At 36.6% G+C, this 23,977-nt stretch overlaps 1 protein-coding gene across 2 annotated transcripts in view; it reads right to left on the bottom strand.

Moving 5' to 3' along the window:
• The window catches only part of LOC126822665 (potassium channel subfamily T member 1), a 77,383-nt gene that overhangs the window by 27,346 nt on the left and 26,060 nt on the right, over window positions 1-23,977 (bottom strand). For both annotated transcript variants that reach the window (XM_050551657.2, XM_056101106.1), the window contains exons 2-8: window positions 14,202-14,284; window positions 8,050-8,146; window positions 7,183-7,263; window positions 5,023-5,131; window positions 4,135-4,209; window positions 2,258-2,344; window positions 1,706-1,809 (exon numbers count right to left, since the gene is read on the bottom strand). In XM_050551657.2, the coding sequence (XP_050407614.1) occupies window positions 1,706-1,809; window positions 2,258-2,344; window positions 4,135-4,209; window positions 5,023-5,131; window positions 7,183-7,263; window positions 8,050-8,146; window positions 14,202-14,284 (636 nt within the window). The remainder of the gene's footprint in view (window positions 1-1,705; window positions 1,810-2,257; window positions 2,345-4,134; window positions 4,210-5,022; window positions 5,132-7,182; window positions 7,264-8,049; window positions 8,147-14,201; window positions 14,285-23,977) is intronic.

The following is a 23,977-nucleotide window of genomic DNA, read 5'->3' as shown; positions in this document are numbered from 1 at the left end:
TTAATAACACAATATGAATAGTTTGGACTATATTCATGTATATAAGTAAACTAATTGTAATTATATTGTTTTGTTGAAAGGAGAGGGGTGATATAGGCCTAGCCTGTTCCCCTATCCCATTCTTATTGAATAAAATATAGTTTAAAAAAAAAAAATTCTATTTCAATAATTCGCTTGCGCGTAGAGGTCTCTAGTAGTGGGAGGAAACCGGAGGAACAGGAGAAAACCCACGAGGATGGACAGGCAGCCCTACTCCTTGTCACGTACAAACCACGCCAGTTGACTCAAAGACCGACCTTATGATACTATGCACACACGTTAACCATTCGTCCCGTTTACCCCTCCTTTATAAATGTTATAAAATTTTGAAATTGTAATCTCTAAAATGGTTCATTTCTGTTTATATAAATATATGGAATTAAACCTGCCGCCATGTTGTTCTCCATGAACATTTATTGATAGGCCTGTTTTAAATCTGACTGAATCCAAAATAAATTAAAAATAAATTCCCAAATAATGATCAGTACCTCAACTTTATGAGAACTGTGTCAAAGACAGGGTTGGATTTGTTTGTTGGCAACAAGACAATTATAGACAAATGGAAATATGAAATTTAATTATAAAGGTACAACACAAAGCACAAAAAAAAGCTGTCAATGGACCTGCATCATTAACAAGTAGAACCAAGCCATAAATCCTGAGGAACTTTCTCGAACCCAGGACGTCCAGGGTTATAGTATAAAATTAGTACCTCGAGATAGAATGAAAAGTCGATATCTAAACATGACTTTTATTGTTTTAATTTTAAAATCTGTCAGACTGTATCATGAAATAAATCATAAGGTTTGCATTAGCATTTTAATTGCTAATAAAATAAAGCTATTTATGCATACCAAATCTCACAGACAATAACATACATATTAACTACGCATAAATAAAGTAAAAAGATTTTTAATATGTATATTATTCACTTTTTACGTTTTAATCATATATTTGTTTTGTCATTTTTTTTTTTTTAAATATCATATTATGTTTATTGTAAAGCGTCATTGAGCACTTTTGTGGAAATGGCACTACATAAACGCTTATAAATAATAAATAATAACATTGACCTTATAATAAGGTATGTATTATAAGATCCATGATAATAATCAAATTAAGAGACTTTCAATCTGATTGCCCTTTAAAGAGAAAACGAGCAATGTCCACACAACAAATTAATTTATGGTAAATTTAATTATTTTTTTTAAACTATAGTTTATTCAATAGGAATAGGATTGGGGAACAGGCTAGGCCTATATCACCCCCCTTTAGTTTACTTAAATACATGTATAGTCGAAACTATTCATATTGTGTTATTAATTAATAAAATTCTGAAAGTATACAATAATATTTTTTTTCAGATAAAAAGGTTCTTTGAAATACATAATGACTAATTTTGGTTTAATTCCTGAAAGTGTACAGAATCTAGTGATGGTAATGATAAATGATGATTTCAATACTTAAAATCTATTACAAAATTCTAAAATATTTTGGGTAAATTTAATTCATAAATCAGGTGCTACAAGGTTAGAGTAGCAACCCTACCTGCGTTTTCACTTCCCAATTCTGTCATTTGGACAGTTACTATATTGGATAATACTATATTTTGATAATACTATATTTTGATAATACTATATTTGTATAATACTATATTTATACTTACGTTGTGAAAACCAGACATAATAAGGTTATATTCAGTATCAACATCTGCTGTGATAACGTCACAGAAATCGTCTGAAATCTTTGTTTTCGTAGGTGAAGATCATTCTGAAATACAATAATGTGCAATATTAATGAAATGAAACTGAACGCCCTATTTTTCTACTCCAACTGGGCTAACCGTTTGTCCTCAGTTTTTCATCCCATCCAAAAAACTAGATTTGTTTTGTTTGATAACAACCATAAAATCATTGTTGATACCTTGCTCCTATCAAATTCCATATAAGTTTTATGTTTTATTCACAAGATATAGCGGGGTTGGGTGGCCGAATGGTTAGCCCGTGGGTGCTGCATCATAATGTCTGTCATTGAGTCAACTGAATTCCCCGGTTGTAGGTGACGAGGAGTATCGTGGCCTGTCCAACCTCCTGGGTTTCCTCCTGGACCGTCAGTCTCCTCCCACTGCTAAAGACCCCTACACGCAAGCGAATTAATGAAATAAAATTTAACCATGTTAGTCACAATATATATGATTAAACAGATTATATAGACTTACAAACAATCTAGCTAGAGCTGATCTAGCTAGCCAACAATTCATAAAGATGGGTAAAAACATGTTCTGTAACAATACTGGATAAAAAACCTGAAATAATCATACAAAAATATACTGGGCAAATAGCACTCAGTCTATAATATCTCTTAACAAAAAATATTGTGGTTAAAAAATTCAGTAACTTCTGGGCAGAAATAACATCCAAATTGTATTTCACTGCAATGCCCACAGTCTATCAATCTCATGTTCTCCCCAAATGGTTGTGACCTGGCTAGGGCCCGGCTGACAGGAGGCAGACCCTAGGGCCCGGCTGACAGGAGGCGGACATTAGGGCCGGGCTGACAGTCAAACCTAATTTGACCTACCACATCTAAGATCGTAGCATTATGTCAAAGTGGGCCAGACTGTGCACGCTCGCCATTCTTTCTTTCCTTACACCCGGAGCCTCTCCTTTGGATGGAATATACCTTGACATCTGCCTGCAAAGACATTGTGTCTTATCCAAAAAAAAGCTGGATCAAGTCTATTTTGTGACTTCCTCTGACAAGTTTCTTAGGAAGTAGACGTAAAACGTCAGAAACGAACGAACCAATCAAATGGTTGTTGGAGCATCAAGAGATAATCATCTTTAATTTGGGGCAATAACTATGAATTTTGAAAGAGTCCCTCCGTATGAATCATGGAACAATTTACCAAGTTAAAAATATCAGATACTAATTTTTACATTTGAATGTCAAGACACAGGATTTTAGTACACAGGCTTTAAAAATCCCAAAGGCCCTAATTCTTGGAACATGGCGAATTTGAACCGAGGACATTCTGGTTTTTCTATGCTTATATGTGGAATGAGAGGAGGTGAATATTGCCGAGGCAGTAGTGTTACACTCTTCCAACTTCTCGCGGCAGGATTTGAACCCAGGAGTCCTGTTCACTCTCTGGATTGTCCCCCTTTGACTTGCAATATAAGCGACCACACACATGCATTCAACACTTATCCAGGTGTTTTGTGGAGGTCCAACAAAAGGAAGATTTATACTGGCCATACCAGTTATTACTCACCTTGGTTTTTATCATCCTATTTAAATGTGAAGCAATTAAAAGGAAAAGACAAGAAAATATGATTTCATCTAGTTAAAAATATCAAATAAATTGTATAGGGTGTTTTAAACTACACATGAATTAATACAGGTCACAATTCTATGGACTATAATATCTGTTTATTTACCATAATATTATGACCTGTGTAATTCCAGTTCAAATAATATATGCCACTGGAACAATCTACTCCTTATTAAATGTAAAATGAAATGAAATAAATGGTGTTTAACAACCTACTGTTCTGCTCCAACTGGGCTAATGAAGCCAGGCATACGCCATACAGTGTGGTATGAGGGCAATTTTGCCCGGACAGCGGCGCTACGGCCTACTCTTATATCGAATTCCAACTGTCAAGGATCTTTTACATGCATGCCGATGTGTACACAGGACCTTGGTTTTTTGTTCCATCTGAATGACTAGACAGCTGTCCTTGTCAGGTCCTCCGTCCTGCACCACTGACAAGGGGAATCCACTTCTGAAAATTTCAATGAACATTCTCGGGCAATGCAGAGATCGAACACACGACCTCCAGGCTAGCGAGCCAGCATCTCACCCATTTAGCCATCGTGGCACCCCTTTATCAAATGTAACAAGTAGACAAACCAGTCACATTGCAACTATTGGTGCAATATAGGCCAGTTGGAGCTGACATGCAATAAAACGACATTTCATTGATTACATTGAAACTAAGGTAGCACTAGTCGCAGCATTAAACAGTTGGGCAGACGACCATATTCCTGGTCACGTTAAGACTTGGGATTGAAACCATGATGAATACTTACAGTAACAATAACAGGTAAAGAACACGCCATTTCCATTAAATAACCATGGTATAATAAATTCTCTAACCGAGTTCCCTAAAATATAAATAACAATGGTTTGATAAATTCTATAATCGAGTTCCCTAAAATATAAATAATCATGGTATAATAAATTCTCTAATTGAGTTCCATAAAATATAAATAACAATGGTTTGATAAATTCTCTAACCGAGTTCCCTAAAATATAAATAACAATGGTTTGATAAATTCTATAATCGAGTTCCCTAAAATATAAATAATCATGGTATAATAAATCCTCTAATTGAGTACCCTAAAATATAAATAATCATGGTATAATAAGTCCTCTAATCAAGTTCCCGAAAATATAAATAATCATGGTATAATAAATTCTCTAATTGAGTTCCATAAAATATAAATAATCATGGTATAATAAATTCTCTAATTGAGTTCCATAAAATATAAATAGCAATGGTTTGATAAATTCTCTAACCGGATTCCTTCAAATATAAATAACAATGGTATGATAAATTCTATAATCGAGTTCCCTAAAATATAAATAAACATGGTATAATAAAGTCTTTGATCAAGTTCCCTAAAATATAAATAAATAAGATATGACAAGCATGAGTTCTTGACTTCTGTATTGATAACAGACCTTATGATCTAAAGCATACAGGTTACACCCCTCAGCCCTCCCTCTGATTGGTTAATAATAACAACATGCATAGTAAACAAGTAGTGATCCCATCAAAATGCTGATTTTACTATTTGACATTATTCAAATGCTATATCAATCAGTATGATCTAAGATTTCTAAAACTGTCCATCACTATTCAAATTGCTTGATCTGAACCATGGTTACAGTGGTTCGGAAGATGAAATACATACCTTTGTATGTACGTAGATCTGTAACGATGCTTTAACAAGAGTTATAACAGCTAATAAAACTTGTACAACCCATAATACTAGCGGTCGATGTACCCACAACAACACATGCCTACAATCAAAAAACACACCAATACAACAACATAATATATACATGCAAAAACAAGCACCCCCACACACCCCCAGTATCAAAAACAAGCACTAGAAGCAACACAGCAACCCCCCACCCACCCCCAATATCAAAAACAAGCACCCCAACATATCAAAAACAAGCACCACATCAAAAACAAGCACCCCCCCCCCAGATTGGGAGATCAGGTCCTTAAGGTTGGAGATCAGTTAAATTGGGGAGACCAGGCCACTAAGCGAAAGTTCAGGCCAGTTTGGGAGATCAGGCCACTAAGGGTGGAGTTCAGGCCAATTGGGGAGACCCGGCCAATAAGGGTGAAGTTTGGGCCAATTGGGGAGATCTAGCTGGTTAGGGGATGAAATCAGACAGGTAGGGCAGAGATCAGGCTGGTAGGGCGGACGACAAGCAGGTAAATGATCTGCATATAATTTTTCATTCATGTCATTGATGTGTTTTAATTCCTTTATCTATGTAATACGTTTCGGAACACAATGTGAGTTAGGGTTAGGGTTAATAATTCAGCAATTCCAAATTCCCAAGTTGACACCGGGATGAGAAAATCTCCATCAAATGGTCGACTTTCTGCACTAATAAAAACAACTTGCCATCGTTTTTAAGAAATCAAATTTATAATTAAGGGTCAATATCAGAACCCTGAATTCCCCATGTGGCCTACTTACAGATTGGACATGTCAATTTTAGTAATACAATGGACATGTCAATTTTAGTAATACAATGGACATGTCAATTTTAGTAATACCAGGGGCGGATCTAGGAATTTTGAAAAGGGGGGGCGCTGCAAAATGAAGGCATTGACCGCAGAGACGGGGCATGCCGCTAAGGGGGGGGGTCCCCAAGAAAATTATCCGTCATTTCCTTACATCTGTAGTCATACCAGGAGCTAATTCCCAGACTGGTGTGTTTGAGTCGATGGTTTGAGTCATTTGGGATCCCTACAACGGGTTGGGAACGGACATATTTGAGTCTGAGATAATACTGCTAAATACTCTCAAATAGACATTATTTTAAATAAAATAATCCAACCAAAATGAAAAATTCACCTAAAAGTGGGATTCGAACCACTAACCGCATGACTTCCCCCGACCCACCCTCTCACCGAGTTGCTGTATATTTTAAGTATGTTACATTCCGGTCATTTTTTTTACACCTATGGATACTATGTGCTTAGCACTTCAAAACCATCCAAAGAAATTCTACTTGCAACCATGAAAGAAAAAGTCACAGTGTATCTTTTTCTGCACTATAAGGACAATGTGAATATGGTACCCTAAAACAAGTCCACACAAAATTAGTATGTACTGATTTTTTTTTTTCAAATAAGTGCTGGGATAGAAGTTGACCACCCGCTTTATCAGACAGGGTCAAAATTAGAAGGTTGCTATTCCACCATAGAATGCAGTCTGTGCTTAAAAAAGGTGATAAATACACATGTGAAAACCGCAATTCCTGTACAGTCCTTTAGAGCGACATCAGACTGTAACCACTTCAGCATGTTACCTCTAGCCCCTAGGGGGTGTCATACCATAAGTTTGATCAAAAACTTCCGACCCCCCATCTTAGCACTTTTTGCGATTTTTGCATGGTCTTCTCGCGGATACACTCTTAAACCCCATTTGATTTCATGTAAATGAAAGCCCAATTTTTCAACCCATCTTAAAAAGGGGAGAGAGAGAAATGGGGTTTAATGTCCACTCGACACAAACTAGGTGATTTCGGGACTAACACATGGTTCAATTTTATTTCAATAATTCACTTGCGCGTAGGGGTCTTTAGCAGTGGGAGGAAACCGGAGGACCCGGAGAAAATCCACGAGGTTGGACAGGCGACCCTACTCCTTGTCACGTACAAACAGGGAATCAAAACCATGGCAGTTGACTCAATGACAGGCCTTATGATACAGCACGCATGTGCTAACCATTCGGCCATCAAACCCCCGTCAAACTATCTTATCAATTAGACTCTATTCCTTGTCCTGATCTGTTATATTATGGTAAAAGGGTTGTGATATTTACCATCGAACATTAACGGACGTAAAACCATTAGAATCAGGATAATCTGTTTTATTTAAAGATGCTGAACACTTTTCACCATAACTGAAATAAATTGGTTAATTACCATGGTTACAGGTATAACATGACTGGTGAGAAATTTGAAAGACAATTGTTTGTCTTGTCAACAGTTCATTGATGCACAATAACCTGTAAACTTTCTGTGTATTCAACTGTATTTATTGTGTGTTAAGAAAATACTTAAAGGCATTACGGCAGATAAGATAAAGAGCTGAGAGTTCTCACTATAATAGTTAAAAAATAGATAATGTAAACAGAATCCGCTCAAAAGAATTTCAGTCAAATTGCTTCACTCTGATATTAGCGATTCAATTCTAGGCTAGCCTTGATCGTCATTATTAACGTTGGTACGATAATAAACAAAGTCTTGATTATCCATTTTTACATTAAATCATCCATCACAATACGGATTCAAATCCACTAAATATCACAGGCTAACGATGGCATCAAGAGTTGATTATGTTCTTGATAAGTTAATTAAATAAATAAAGACCTGCAATTGGTAGATTTAAGCTCTTGAATAAAGTATGTTTAAGTTTATTGTATGTAAATTAAAGTCCTGATGTGCAATATGAATCACTTGCAAGCTACAATATTGTTTAAGACGAATCTCTATAGGAAATTATCAGTCAAAAAAATGGTTCAATTCCTTTCAGTATTTACAAAGATATGTACATGGAATTGAAATTTCATCAATATATGCTGCTCTCTGTGCAATAAGCATGCCACCAGAATCTTCAGTTTACCGGTATTTTGTTAATTGAGGATCTGCATTCACATGAAAACTATATTGCAATAAGGTGAACTTACCAAGAATAGAATTCATGATCATCTAAACAAACTCTGGCTACATAGAGAACACAAACCGTCGTCTTTACACATAGATCAAATATAGTACTACATAATCCTGTAAATATAATATATATATATATATATATATATATGAAATATAGTAATAAATAATCCTGATAATCAAATATAGAACTACATAATCTTGATAATTTAATATAGTAATACATAATCCTGATAATCAAATATAAAACTACATAATCTTGATAATATAATATAGTAATACATAATCCTGAAAATTTAATATAGTAATACATAATCCTGATAATTTAATATAGTAATACATAATCCTGAAAATCAAATATAGTAATACATAATCCTGAAAATCAAATATATACTATTCAAAAAAAGTAGGGGATATTTGATTTTTAAGTGTTATTAAAGTCACCTAATGAAACTGACAAAGAAACAAATGACAAAATGAAATGAAGTTCACATTCATCGATTTATTCCAAATGATCGTTAGACTAAGTAAGGCACAGACTGACCATTATAAGGGTAAAATGATACCCGGGGTCAAACAGCAAAGTTACCACAGCATCACAACCAAGTCAGTAACGGGTAAATCCTCCTCTGTTTGCCAAACAAGCATTGATACGACGTGGCATACTCCTAATGAGACGTCTAAGGTCATTTTGGTCCAGATTGTCCCATTCCTGTTGCAACGCAGCAGCAAGTTCTTGGACACTGGCAGGACGTTGTTGACGTTGACGTAACCTCTGTCCAAGCATGTCCCAGACATGCTCGATGGGGGAGAGGTCGGGACTCAGTGCTGGCCAAGGCAATGTGGTGATGTTCTGTTGTTGGAGGTAACCTGTAACGATCCTGGCCCTGTGACATCTTGCGTTGTCATCCTGGAAGATGAAACGGCGGCCATGACGTCGTGCGAACGGCACAACATGGACTGCCAAGATGTTGTCCCGGTAGTACTGGCCTGTAACACGCCCTGCAACAACATGTAAAGCCGTTCTTCCAGCAACAGTGATGCCTCCCCACACCATAACAGAACCACCCCCAAATCGATCATGTCTGATGACGTTAACGTCTTGGAAGCGCTCGTTTCGACGACGCCACACCCTCCTACGTCTGTCCAAAAAATCAACAGTGAACCTTGACTCATCTGAAAACATCACATTGCTCCAGCGTCGATTATCCCAGTGTTGACGATCCCTACACCAATGACGTCTTGCCTGAATGTGATGATCAAACAAGGGATCACGCGAGGACGTCGGGCTCGAAGGTGACCCCTATGCAGTCGATTCCGAATCGTCTGGCCACTCACTCTCACACCAGTGTCTGTTTGAAGACGAGCGCTGATCTGATTTGCTGTGATGACACGATTTCTCAAGGCCAAGGTACGGATAAATCGATCCTGGGCTTGAGTTGTCGCCCTTGGTCGACCTGAGCGTGGTCTGTCCTGTACAGATTGTGTATCACGGTATCTGGACCATAGCCTGCTTATGACAGACTGAGAAACATTCATCGTCCGCGCCACAACCGCCTGTGTTGTGCCGATCTGTAGCATGCCAAGGGCACGTAACCTTTCATTTTGGGTAAGTTGACGCATATCAAAATTTGTTTTCTGGTCACTAAAACAATTAAACTGATGTTTCCACCCTGGAATTCAATGCCACAATGACTGTAACATTCAAAGTCAGAGTCGTGCAAATCTTGGGTTGGACCCCCATGATGATCCCAAGCATCACCTGCATTCCATGCGGTAGCTATTGGTGCGTTTGGGTGTCACATGTAACTGGAAATGTTTCTTCTGTTAGGTTCTATAGTGACTTTGTTCGTAGTCATTTGCATATTTTAGTATTATGCCCCCAAAATCAAATATCCCCTACTTTTTTTGAATAGTATATAGTAATACATAATCTTGATAATATATAGATAGAACTCAATGACCATTGAATACCGCTCGGGTTATTCAGTGGTTCAAGAGAGTGTATCCCTGCGCAAGTATCCCTGAGCGATAGCGAGTGGAATGCGGCAGGGATACACTCGAGTGAACCATTGAATAACCCGAGCGGTATTCAATGGTCATTGAGTTCTGTTTTTATTTTATAACTACATGGAAATCTTTAAATACACTGTACTATAGTAATACATAATCATGAAAATATAATATATATTTAAACTAATGAAAGAGAGAGGGAACGATGAATTGGAGGGGGGGGAGGGGTACAGAATGAATAAGAAAGGGGTACAGAATGCATGATAGGGGGGTGTAAATAATGAATGAGAGGGTGGTGGTACACAATAAATGAGGGAGAGGGGTACAGAATGAAAGAGAGAGAGAGAGAGAGGAGAGAGAGAAATGGGGTTTAACGTCCACTCGACACAAACTAGGTCATTTCGGGACTAACATATGGTTTAACTTTATTTCAATAATTCGCTTGCGCATAGGGGTCTTTAGCAGTGGGAGGAAACCGGAGAAAACCCACGAGGTTGGACAGGCGATCCTACTCCTTGTCACATACAACAGGGGAATCGAAACGATGCCAGTTTACTCAATGACAGACCTTATGATACAACGTGCACGCACTGACTATTCGGCCATCCACCCCCCCCCACCCCCCCAGTAGATTATGTAGTACTGGTATTTTAATTTAATTTCTTAATTAAATATAGGATCATCAATCTGAGTACATATTAGTGTGACTACGAGAAAATTGATTTTTTACGAATAATTCCAATCTTACTTTAATTATGACCAAAAAATAAATATAAATACTGGCTTGTGTAACTAGGGCTTTAATTATAAAAAAACATTCGGTTGAACAACCTCTGACCAAATGTAGGTTTTCATGTTGATATATTTCATTTAAAAAAATTAAGAAAATATTAGCCCTGGTGATTCGGTTAGTTTATGAATGTTTTAAGGTTACCGCAGTTTAAATCATCACCAACTTGTTGACAGTTCCACCATCATTGACCCCCAAATCAAAACACTTTCATTCAGATCTTCCGCACTCATTTCCATACTTACGATCAAAAAACTTTTATTTACAATGTTTCAATGACTTTTAATCGTGGTAATAAAGATCTTAAATAACAGTTTTTTTTTATTTCAAGTAGAGTAATAAGGGTGGAGGAAATGAATGAAAGTGTTTTTATTTTGGGTCAATAATGTTAGAACTATTTCAACGACTTTTATTCTGGGTACTTACACAGTATTACAGAATTCTAAGATGTTTTGTTATAGCGTCAATAAAAATATTAACTGTCGACTCGAGGAGTTATTGTGAAATTCGAGAGTAGATCCTTAGACCAATAAAACCACTAATATGACAGAATTATTTCTTTTTAACGGTTGATGACAAACGAACTAGTTGGTTCTCCACAGGAACATGTCGGTATTTTATAAGATAGGCAATATGGTCATGGTGGTTATCACCATTCAATTGTAAATTTCTTTAGGGTGGGGGGGGGAGAGAGAGAGAGAGAGAGAGAGGGGGGGAGAGAGAGAGAGAGGGGAGAGAGAGAGAGAGAGGAGAGAGAGAGAGAGACGTCTGTAGGAAGTGTGTCTAAACTCAAGACACCACAACACAGAAGGATCTAGGCATCTTTAGTCAGTCATACCCTTCGCAGTGTTTCGTTTGATTACATCTAATCCTACTTAACACTGCTGTAATTTCTGTTCAAAATTATGACAAAAAATCTAGGCCTCTCTAGATATACAAAAAATTACATCTGCTTCAGAAACCTGACTTTTTAACGGAACTTTAATTTTAAACAATCCATTAAACATACATTATGCAAGAGCTAAATCTGCCTATTGCAGGTCTTTCTTTAGGCCTGAAATCGTATCTAAATTATTAATTAGACATTCATTAACTTATCAAGACCATAATCAACCCTGGTATCGCTAGCCTGTGATGTTAATTGAAATATGTTAATTGAAATAGGTTTCGATTTCCTGTTCGACTTCCATTCATAATTAAATTAATAAATGAATAATCAAGACTATATTTTTTATCGTACTGACTTTAGTAATGATGATCGAGGCAGAAAATGCAATCACTAAAATCTAGGTTCATAGTTGATCAATTTGACTGAAATTTTCAGCAAATTCAATTGGCATTATCTACTTTTTAACTATAATAGTGCCAGCTCTTTATCTTATCTCTCATAATGTATCTTTAAGTTTATAGTGATATGAATATACTAAAACAGTCAAAATTACTAAAACATCGATCAACTAGTGTTTTTAACGTCATAAATTAAAATTAATTTGAATTGTGACAATCTACTGACGTCGACAGTGAATCAGATGACTACGTGAAGACTTGTGATTGACATATTTAGTAAGGAAACTGTCACTAGTGACCAGTTATAACAATAAATTACTACTAAAACTGGATTTAATCACCCGTGATATATCGTTGTTGTTGTGTACTATTAAAACATCCTATGATCTGAATATTTCAGGTATAAATCTACCATATATCTGGGGCTGGGGGGGGGGGGGTGACCGAATGGTTAGCGAGAGAGAGAGAGAAATGGGGTTTAACGTCCACTCGACACAAACTAGGTCATTTCGGGACTAACATATGGTTTAATTTTATTTCAATAATTCGCTTGCACGTAGGGGTCTTTAGCAGTGGGGTGAATCCAGAGGACCCGGAGAAAACCCATGAGGTTGGACAGGCACCACTACTCCTTGTCACATACAACCAGGGAATTGAAAAAATGTGACAGACCTTATGATACAGTGTGCACATGCTAACCATTCGGGGGGGGGGATGTCTGAATGGTTAGCGTGCGCGCGCTGTATCATAAAGTCTGTCATTGAGTCGACTGGCGTGGTTTCGAATCCCCGGTTGTACGTGGCAAAGAGTAGGGTCGCCTGTCCAACCTCGTGTTAGTCCCGAAATAACATAGTTTGTGTCGAGTCGAAGTTAAACCCCATGATATATCGTTGTTGTGCAGTATCTAAACATACTATAATCTGAAACTTACTAGATGAGATAGAATATTTCAGGTATCTACCACGTATCTAGTAATAGGGCAACCAGAAAATGTGATATAGCATATCTAAGATAAAATTATATTAAACTAGATAGTGTTCAGCAGTAGCTGATGAGGATGTGAGGAAACACGATTACCTCCCTTTTATCAAAATGTGTATGCCACTGCCAAAGCATGTGGAATTCCATGTTCCTGAAGCAACGACTGCGAGTTTTATAACACCTTGATAAGATGTACATAGTTAAAGCGAGATCAAACCTTCTATTGAAGATGGTGGAATTCAGGAAGTGGTTTCCTCCCACTGCTACCCGCAAGCAAATTATTGAAATAAAATTGAAGCATTTGTTAGTCCCAAAATGAGAAATTTGAATCAAATAAACATAAAACCCCATTTCCGTCTCTCGCTCGTAAAAAGAAAATGTCTGGAGAAGGAACTATGGGGGCAGCATCTAGTTCCTTCTAGAATGGTCTTTCAGGGACGAAGTCCTCGGGCCATTTTCTTTGTTCTAGTAGCATTTTCTAGTAGCAATTTGTGAGTTAAAAAACAAGTGATCTGAGCAAGTGTGAGTCTTGTAATGGCGCACCAATTAAAATGTATTCTTTTTATGTTTTTTATCGCAAAATGCTGCTATAGTCATTTTACCCAGGGATCAGCAGTTTCTATGAATTTATAAGTTAATACACAGGCAAACAGAGAGGGGTGCACCCAGTACATCTCTTCAAGGGCCCATGAAACCCCAGGGGGCCCATAAATATCTATTATTGTTTTCTACCAGCCAGTATTCGTGTTGCAGAAGATAAATTGGGTGTATTATAGTTCAGTACAAGCAGTTCTAACAATAATAGTAAAAAACTAAATAATGTAAATGGAATATGCTGAAAATTTCAGTCAAATTGCTTCACTTTAAGCCGAGAAAATTTCTGTTTTACTCTAGAACATCAAAATTCTCTTGGTGACTCTCCACCCCAAGTCAAACCATTTGGCTCACCATCCCATCCCCATGTCACACCATTCGACACCCCCTCCCCATCCCCATGTCACACCATTCGACACCCCCTCCCCATTCCCCATGTCAAACCATTCGAAACCCCCACCACCCATGTCAAACTATTCAGCCACCCTATCCCTCGATACTTACTTGTTGTAGGATTCTTCACCAGTAATCTTCGTAATCGACCTCTCATCGACAGCTCATATGTAAAATGTTTAACTGGGGCGGACCTGAAAAAATACAACATTTATTTCTATAAGTGGAAGCTGCTTCAATTTAGGAAAACTTATCGAATTTATCGAAGTTAGATTTCCTAGTGTAATGATTGACCCAGAAAGTGGGAGAGACAGTATGTGTGTCCATTGTATATTAATTCCATATCTCCAGCACCAAAAACAACAAACGAAATGAAAATGAAATGAAATGGGGTTTAACGTCCTACTGTTCTGCTCCAAACTTGGCTAAAGATAAAATCCCAATTTTAGTAGATACTTCAATTTTGATTGGCTAAGCACTAAAATCAATCTAATATTATCCATTCAAATTATTAAAATTTGGATTTTATCTTAGTTAAATTTTCGTGAAACAGGCCCCAGAACAATAAACTCATATTTTAGTCTTAAAACTTTGGGCTTTGGCAAAAAATAACAAATCAATAGCCAAATACACTTTTACTAAAGGGTAACCCAATGACTTCTGGGATTTTTTTGCCGTTAATACTTTGGGATGTTTTGGCTTTAAATAATTATAATAATGTAGATGTTTCTGTTTTGTATTGTAGATGTTCTGTTGTGCACTGCAGATGTTTTCTTTGTATGGTTGCTGTTTCTGTTTTGTACAGAAGATGTTTTGTTTGTATTGTAGATGTTTTGTTTGTAGAGTATATGTCTCGCTTTGTATTGTAGATGTTTCTATTTTATACAGTGGATGTTTTATACAATAAGATGTTTTGTTTTATACAGTAGATGTAAATGTACTATATAGTTGCTTTGTTTTGTACAACAGTGACAACAGTTGTTTTGTTTTGTACAACAGTGACAACAGTTGTTTTGTTTTGTACAACAGTGACAACAGTTGTTTTGTTTTGTACAGTTGTTTTGTTTTGTACATGTTTTCTTTTGTACAGTAGATGTTTTGTTTTGTACAACAGATGTTTTGTTTTGTACAAAAGATGTTTTGTTTGTACCTGTTTTGTTTTGTGCAGTAGATATTTTGTGTGTTGATTAGGTGTTTTGTACAGTAGATGTTTAGTTTTGTCCAGTAGATGTTTTATACAATAGACGTTTCTCTTTGTATATCTTTTGAAATTTATCAGTTAAAGGATAAGACAACAACAAATTGCAGCTATATTTAATTTTATTATCTTTCTGCTCATGAACGTTTAAATGTCTCCAATAAATTTCATTTCCACATCAGAAGGATATAATATGATATTAAAACCATGAGATGCAATAAAATTCACATGTAAGTTTTATTTGTGTCAATGCAGTGTCAACACGTGCTGGTGTGTTTATTTTTCATCTGTTAACGGTCAAGGTTACTGTAGTGGTACTCGGTACAGGTTAAAAGCAAAAAACTTTTTTTTTTTTGACAGAAACAGTATACCACTAAAGCTTATATAAATAGAGTTAACTGGTGTGGTTTCGAATCCCTGGTTGTACGTGACAAGGAGTAGGGTACACCTGTTCAATCTCATGGGTTTTCTCCGGGTCCTCCGGTTTCCTCCCACAGATAAAGACCCCTATGCCCAAGTGGATTATTGAAATAAAATTAAACCATGTGTCGAGTGAACTGTTTAACCTCATTTCTCTCTCTCTCTCTCAATAAATCGAGTACAGGCCACAAATGACCAAGGGCAATAACTCCTAAAGTAAAACTAGTGTTACTGGGTACAGGATAAAAAAAACACTCAAAAATCTTCTGACAGAGACAGTATATATGATGGTATTTAAGCCTATATACAGGCCACACACAAAATATGTCCACCAGTAATTCATCTATTCTGAGCTTAGTTATGACAGTTTGAAGTTTTCATACAAATAGTGTAATCCCGATTTCCAATGCTACCATTGTTACTATTATCCATTTTTAAATTAAATTATTAAATGTTTCAATCCGTTATAAATCATGACCATCGGATGGTCTAGAGGGGTATAATTTATATAACATATGAAGCCTGAATAATGCCTTGCAATTTAACAGGATGATTTACCTCTTACATATGCACATGTAATGCACTTGTAAGAGGACTTGGGAGCCATGGTGGCTATGTGGGTAAGACGCTGGCTCATAGCCTGGAGGTTGTGTGTTTGATCCTTGCATTGGTCGTGAAAGTTCATCGGGATTTTCAAGTGTGGTTTCCCCCTTGTCAGTGATGCAGGAGGAGGGCCTGTCAAGGACAGTCGTCTAGTTGTTTGGACTGGATTAAAAACTCTCTCTTCCACTCTCTCTCTCTCTTTCTCCCTCTCTCTACCCTCTCTCTCTGCTTCTCACTCTCTCTCTCCCTCTCCCCTCTCTCTCTCTCCCTCCCCCCCCCTCTCTCTCTCTCTCTCTCTCTCTCTCTCCCTCTCTCTCTCTCTCTCTCTCTCTCGCCCACCCTCTCTCTCTCTCTCTCTCTCTCTCTCTCTCTCTCTCTCTCTCTCTCTCTCTCTCTCTCTCTCTCTCTCTCCCACCCTCTCTCTCTCTCTCTCTCTCTCTCTCTCTCACCTTGTCTCTCTCTCTCTCTCACCTTGTCTCTCTCGCCCTCTTTCTCTCTCTCACCTTGTCTCTCTCGCCCTCTTTCTCCCTCTCCCCTCTCTCTCTCTCCCTCCCCCCTCTCTCTCTCTCTCTCTCTCTCTCTCTCTCTCTCCCTACCATCTCTCTGTGTGCCTCACTCTCCTCCCTCCCCCCTTCTTATTATTCCTCTACACCTCGAACAGTAATTTATCCGTCAATGGAGCAATGGAGGTGTTGACATATAGTAATGACCTATTTAAATCCTTAAGTCTATAGTCCTTTGTAGTATGGCATGACCTCTGACCCCATGTTGTGTGGGTACAATAGTTATTAAGGACCACCACTTCAATTGAAGGATCTCCTATACTAATAATAGGGTGATGAGAAGGATCATCATTAACAGTGATATTTGTTTCAGACAAAATGAGGACCTACATACCTTGTTGAGAGGGGTTCATGGCTATTTGCACCAGATTTACTCTTTTGAAATAAGATGCCCGTGGATCACCTTATACTTTTTCTCCGGATCTTTTTTAAGCAATTGATTTGACCCCTTTTTTGACCCTTTTGACCAGATGTCAACATGATATTTATTGGCTATGTGGTTTCTTGAACCAGTGACCCATAGAAAAATGTTTATGTATAGAGGTTGTTTATGTCTTTTACATAGCTGTGTATCAAATGTGGGGGGGGGGCTACTCCCTACACTCAAACACATTTATAAAAGATGGTCATTGCGATTCACACAAATGGGCCATAAAACTGATACCTATGAATTGGTGGAGGGGGAATTATGTAGATCCAAGCATTTGAAGGGGGGGGGTCACGTAATAAAATTTTCTTTATCTTTATTGGGGCACACAGACTCCCCCTCCTTCTAGTTTTAGAATTAGTGGATTTACAATATGTTTTCCCGACTGTTCGTCATCTTGCAACAGTGCATCTGATTATTTTCATTTATTTTCAGGGATTCAAATATCCAATCTTTGATAAATGGCGTGAAGAATGAATGAAATGAAGACAGGACTTAATGTTCTGCTGTTCTGTACGGACTGTGTCGATGAGGACGATCGTACCCTATATAGTGTACCATGAGGGGAATTTTACCTCAACTCCAATTGAATTTTAACAATAAAGTGCACTTTTACGTGCACTTCAATGCATACAAAGGACCTTGGTTTTCCGTCCCATATGACAAACTGAACGATTGTAACTTTCCTATCAGTGTGACATAATAAGAAGAAAATAAAATTCCACATTTCAAAACATCATTGCTATGATAAATAAGTCCATTGATTGATTGCGAAATCTTGTTCAACTATAAATTCATTTCAAATAACTTTTAATTTATGGGAATTTTTTAAACTTTTTTCTATAGAAAATGCAGAGATAGAAAGGCGTCAACTATTTTATGAGAGAGGTTTTTTTTTACAGATTTCTTCAAATTCTTTTATATATTTCACTTTCTATTGATTAAATTTAATACATTTTTTATCAAATAAAATTCTTACAACATCAAAGAAATATAGAAAAAGTAAAATCTGTGTTTTGTTTGAAATGCCTTCTGGTAGTTTTGAAATTCAAAGTCTCTTTTTGTCATATAAATTTGTTTGAAAATATAGAAATGTTTTTGTGAATTGAAACATTCTAAAATGCTGGCTATTCAAACTGTTTTTTTAATATAATATCCTGGCTTGGATTCATTTGGTTTTAAAATCGGCCCGTCGATACATTTTATACAGATTCATGACTTGTGCCATGGTGGATCAGTGCGTAGGACGATGGCTTGCTAGCCTGGATTTTCTGGCGTGGTTTCCCCTTGTCAGGGATGCAGGACGGAGGTCCTGACAAGGACAGCTGTCTAGTCGTTCGGATGGGACGAAAAATCGAGGTCCCGTGTACACATTGGCATGCACGTAAAAGATCCCTTGGCAGTTGGAATTTGATATAAGAGTAGGCTGTAGTGCCGCTGCCCGGGCAAAATTTCCCCTCATAGCACACTGTATGGCGTATGCCCATCTTCATTAGCCCAGGTTAGGAACAGAACAGTAGGATGTTAAACCCCATGTTTCCCCTTGGCAGTGATGCAGGACGGAGGGCCTGGCAAGGACAGCTGTCTAGTCGTTCGGATGGGATGAAAAATTGAAGTCCTGTGTACACATTGGAGTGCATGTAAAAGATCCCTTGACAGTTCGATATTAGGCTGTAGAACCGCTGTCTGGGCAAAATTTCCCTCATAGCACACTGTATGACGTATGCCCTTCTTCATTAGCCCAGTCAGAGCAGAACAGTAGGACGTTAAACCCCATTTCATTTCATTTATTTCTGTATATGGTGATCAGTGGATTATAAATATTGACAATTTTTTAATTCATCATATCTTTGTAATTATTGAACAGAATTGAACCATATTTGGACTGTTATTCCTTTAAGAGATTCAACTTTCATCATATTGTAGTCTACACCTTATAAGGGATAAAAGATTCTTGAATGACAATCAGATACTTTAAAGGAACAATCCCAGATATTTTAGTGAATTTAACTGGTTAATTCTAAGTAAAAGATTCTGTCCTAGTTCATGTATACACTGTGATATCTTTTTGAAGAAATATAAATTGACTGGATAACCCATGTTAATATTCTTGACTAAGTTATAACGGGAAGTGTTTATCTGTTATCAGATCACACATGTTCGTGTCCCGTAAAAATAGGGACAGCCCCTTTAATGACCATGAAATTTGATTTTTTTTTTTTGCCATTTACAAACCGAAAACAATTTTTTGTATCGTAATTTACTGATGCGGAGACAACATTGTTCACAGAAATAGATGAGTAGTGTATTAACAAATTACCAGGTATTATATACTACAGGTAACGCCATCAGATAAAAAACAGACTAACGATATCTTCAACAATCACAAAGTCAGGTGAAATAAAATGGAGTTTAATGTCCTACTGTTCTGCTCCGACTGGGATAATGAAGACGGGGGGGGGGGGGGAAAGCCCAGGTGAACCTTCATAAATCTCATTTATCAATGTGGTGTTTCACTGTTGATACAGGTAGCGAAAAACAGAACTATAATTAATAATTCCAGCGGATTTTCACTGTATCTATAGAAACAACAATTGAAACACCACTTACACATTTCCACCATTAAAATGTGGCAGTTGCATTTTTGGTAAATTATAAAATTCCTCATGTCATAATCTAGGCTAAATATGCATTCAGATTGATAATTTAACATTTAATTAAACATATATTATGGGAGATTAGATAAAGAGATGGCAGTTCTCACTATAATAGTTAAAAAGGTAATTTGCTGAAAATTTCAGTCAAATTGATCCACTCTGAACCCAGAATTTAGCGATTGAATTTTCGACCTAGCCTTGATCATCATTACTAAAGTCGGTACCCTAAAAAAAATAGTCTTGATTATCCATTTCATGATTAAATCATGAATAACATTTCAGCAGCAAATTGGATCCTAATCCAGTAAATATCGCAGGCTAGCTATGCCATCAAGAGTTGATTATAATCTGGAAAAGTTAATTAATGTCTAATTAATAATTTAGATAACATTTTAGGCCTATAGAAAGACCTGTGTATTTAAGTACGGTACACAAAATTAAAATATCACGCTACATAATTTACTGGTTTGGATTCAATCATATTTAAACTAGGCCCATCAGATTTCTCAGCAACGAAACAAATTTAAAATTTCAATTTATCATAATGGAATTGAACCAGTTTTGGCTTGACATTTCTATTAGTGATTCAACTATCACAATATTACAATTTGCAAGGAATTCCAATTCCTATTGCTTAAACACTGCATCAAGCTTTTAATTCATAAAAACAAAAGTTTAAAAGTATATAGAAGATGTCCCATCACACAGTTTAATTATATAGAGTTTGTCCCATCAGAAAGTTTAATCATATACAGGTTGTCTCATCACTTATACACATAACTCATCCTATATTTCAAATTGACCTAAAATACACCAAAAACGGAAGGAAATGACAATTGACAATGCAAATCAAATCCTTGTCAAATTTCATCCCCTATCTAATAATAGATTGTACATACTCCAAATATTTCATAATCATACAAGATTTGTCTTTTTTCATGGTCCATTCATGCTTTTCAAAATTTTCCACAAGTAATGGAAAATTTACAAGGTGTCAATTTCATAAGGTAATTTACCGTCAATTTGAATGTACATATTAATATTGATTCATGTAAAATTTGTTTCTTCAAGAAAAAATGTGGTCAGATTAACTAGGTGTTGAATACTTAAATCAAATTAACATCAATATGAATGTATATATCATTTATGGAAAATTTACAAGGTGTCAATTTTATAAGACAATTCACAAACAATTTGTAGTCAGATGTTGAATACATCAATATGAATGTATATATCGTTAATATTAAAAAATTTCATGCATATTTTTTATCAATTTTACTCTAGATGAATAAAAAGCACTTTCTTTGTCGTTATTTTTTTTATGAGCAAAATCCGTCAACATGAAATCATCTTGTTGAGAATTTCTTTGTCATTTTTATGAGCAAACTGCGTCAACATTGAATTCAACATTCAATTCATCTTCATGTGAATTTCTTTATAGATGACATTTTATGCAAATAAATAAGTAGTACTTTATCTTCTTTTTTTTTTAAGTAAAACTAAATACTGATGTCAATATTGATTCTATATCACGAAATATTTTTTGTCTACCCAGATGTCTAGTATATCTAATATATGAATATTTATATCTAAGACATGAATAAATATATCTAATATATGAATATTTATATCTAATATATGAATATTTATGAACTTCTGAGGCCCAGAATTTGTATTTTTTATTTATTTTTTTTAGTATGATTGAAGATGTGAGATGTATGTATTAAATATAAATTTATTCTAAAGATAAGTCAATAGTTTTCATTCTATTATATTCATTCAATATGTTTAACTAATAGTCAGAGGGGGGGGGGGTGAGAGAGAGAGAGAGAGAGAGAGAGAGAGGGAGGGCAATGCAGGGGGGCAATGCAGGAGGGCCACACTACACACAATCAAAACCTACAAGATAAACTACAGAGAGAAAGAGAGAGGGAGAGAGAGAGAGAGAGAGAGAGAGAGAGAGAGAGAGGGGGGGCAATGCAGGGGGGCAATGCAGGAGGGCCACACTACACACAATCAAAACCTACAAGATAAACTACAGAGAGAAAGAGAGAGGGAGAGAGAGAGAGAGGGAGAGAGAGGGGGCAATGCAGGAGGGCCACACTACACACAATCAAAACCTACAATATAAACTACAGAGAGAGAGAGAGAGAGAGAGAGAGAGAGAGAGAGAGAGAGAGAGACAAAAACAGGGTTTAACATCCACTCAACACAAACTAGGTCATTTTGGGACTAACATATGGTTTAATTTTATTTTCATAATTCGCTTGCGCGTGGGGGTCTTTAGCAATGGGTGGAAACCGGTGGACCCGGAGAAAATCCACCAAGGTTGGACAGGCGACCCAAGTACTTGTCACGTACAAGCAGGGAATGCAAACTACACAGACATTGCAAGCAATAAACAACAAATATCAACTCAGGAAAGCAGATCCGAGGTGCCAGCCTTGATTTGCCTAAAAGGGCAAATATTAATGAAGTTCAGAGATGTGGAAAATAAATGATTGATGATGTCAAAATTTGAGATGATATTAAGGAAACTAAGCTGAGCCCTGCTGAGCATGACATGCCTAGAGACTGCATGTATTAATATAACATAGCGGGGTTGGATGGCCGAATGGTTAGCATGTGCGCGTTGTATCGTAAGGTCTGTCATTGAATCAACTGGCGCGGTTTCGATTACCCGGTTGTACGTGACAAGGAGTAGGGTCGCCTGTCCAACCTTGTGGTTTTTCTCCGGGTCCACCGGTTTCCTCTCACTGCTAAAGACCCATATGCCCTCGCGACTTACTGAAATAAAATTAAACCATATGTTAGTCCCAAAATAAACTCCATTTGTCTTTCTTTCTATTAATATGTTAGCGCATTACTCATGGAGCCAATAGGACTCTCTTTCTTCAAGGAGATTGTCCTTTCTTTCTTCAAGGAGATTGTCCTTTAAACCAACATGCCTACATGTAGAGACTGTATGTACTGGTATTATAATACAATTATTAATCAAGTGAAACGAAGCATGTATAGTTTACAAGTTCAACACATACTTTATATTATACCAATAAATACTCTACGTTTATCACGATGAATTCAAACAAAGATTAGACCTTTATACAGATCATGAAGGCCATCATTTTTGATGTGAATGATGTGTTTTTTGTTGGGCCAGATATCCCAGACTGATCTCTGTTAGTTGGACCAGATGTCTCAGACTGATCTCTGTTTGTTGGGCCAGATGTCCCAGGCGGGTCTCTGTTTGTTTTGTCCCAGATATCCCAGACTGGTCTCTGTTTGTTGGGCCAGATGTCCCAGACCGGCCTCTGTTTGTTGGGTCAGATGTCCCAGATTGGTCTCTGTTTGGGTGGATTATTTTATATTTGTTGGGCCAGACGTCCTAGACTGTGATTACATCTCAACTTACGTCTCTGTTTCGGTGGAATATTTAACGAAACAATTAGTTGATATTCTAGTTATTTTGATGTCATTGAAGAATTTTTTATCTATCATGTATAATCATGATTTTTATCTATATTTTTGACGTCATTTAGTAAGTTATTTAATAAATGACATTTTCACACTGACAAGATGCAGGTGTTGTATTTTTGAGTTGTTATTCGAATGGAGAACACAAAATATAACATTGAGAGGTCAGTCAATAACTTTGTTTATGTGTGGTGAAGTTCTCCTGCACTTACCACCAATGTATACAGATTCTATTCCTTTTTGTCCGTGCAGGATATTTGTACAAATAAAATATAAACTTGTTTCATGATAATTTTCACATAGCATATCTCTCTCCTGCCTAATAAAATTAAAATTGTATTGGCAAATAAAACAGGTCATGTGGATCTTTGTAAGTAGGCCTAATGCAACCGTACCAGAAAAGTAGAATACTTTTTAACACGGCCTCAAATTTGTACGCACACTCTTTGCTCGGTAGTTGTAAATTAGTGAATCCACGGTTCTTTAACCGTTGTTTTCTATATCTCTGAGAGGTTGACATTAAATATTTTGCGAATATTACAAAT

Source organism: Patella vulgata, chromosome 5, assembly GCF_932274485.2.
Source record: "Patella vulgata chromosome 5, xgPatVulg1.2, whole genome shotgun sequence".
NCBI classification, from domain to species: domain Eukaryota; kingdom Metazoa; phylum Mollusca; class Gastropoda; family Patellidae; genus Patella; species Patella vulgata.
This window is presented reverse-complemented; position numbering and strand designations above follow the sequence as displayed.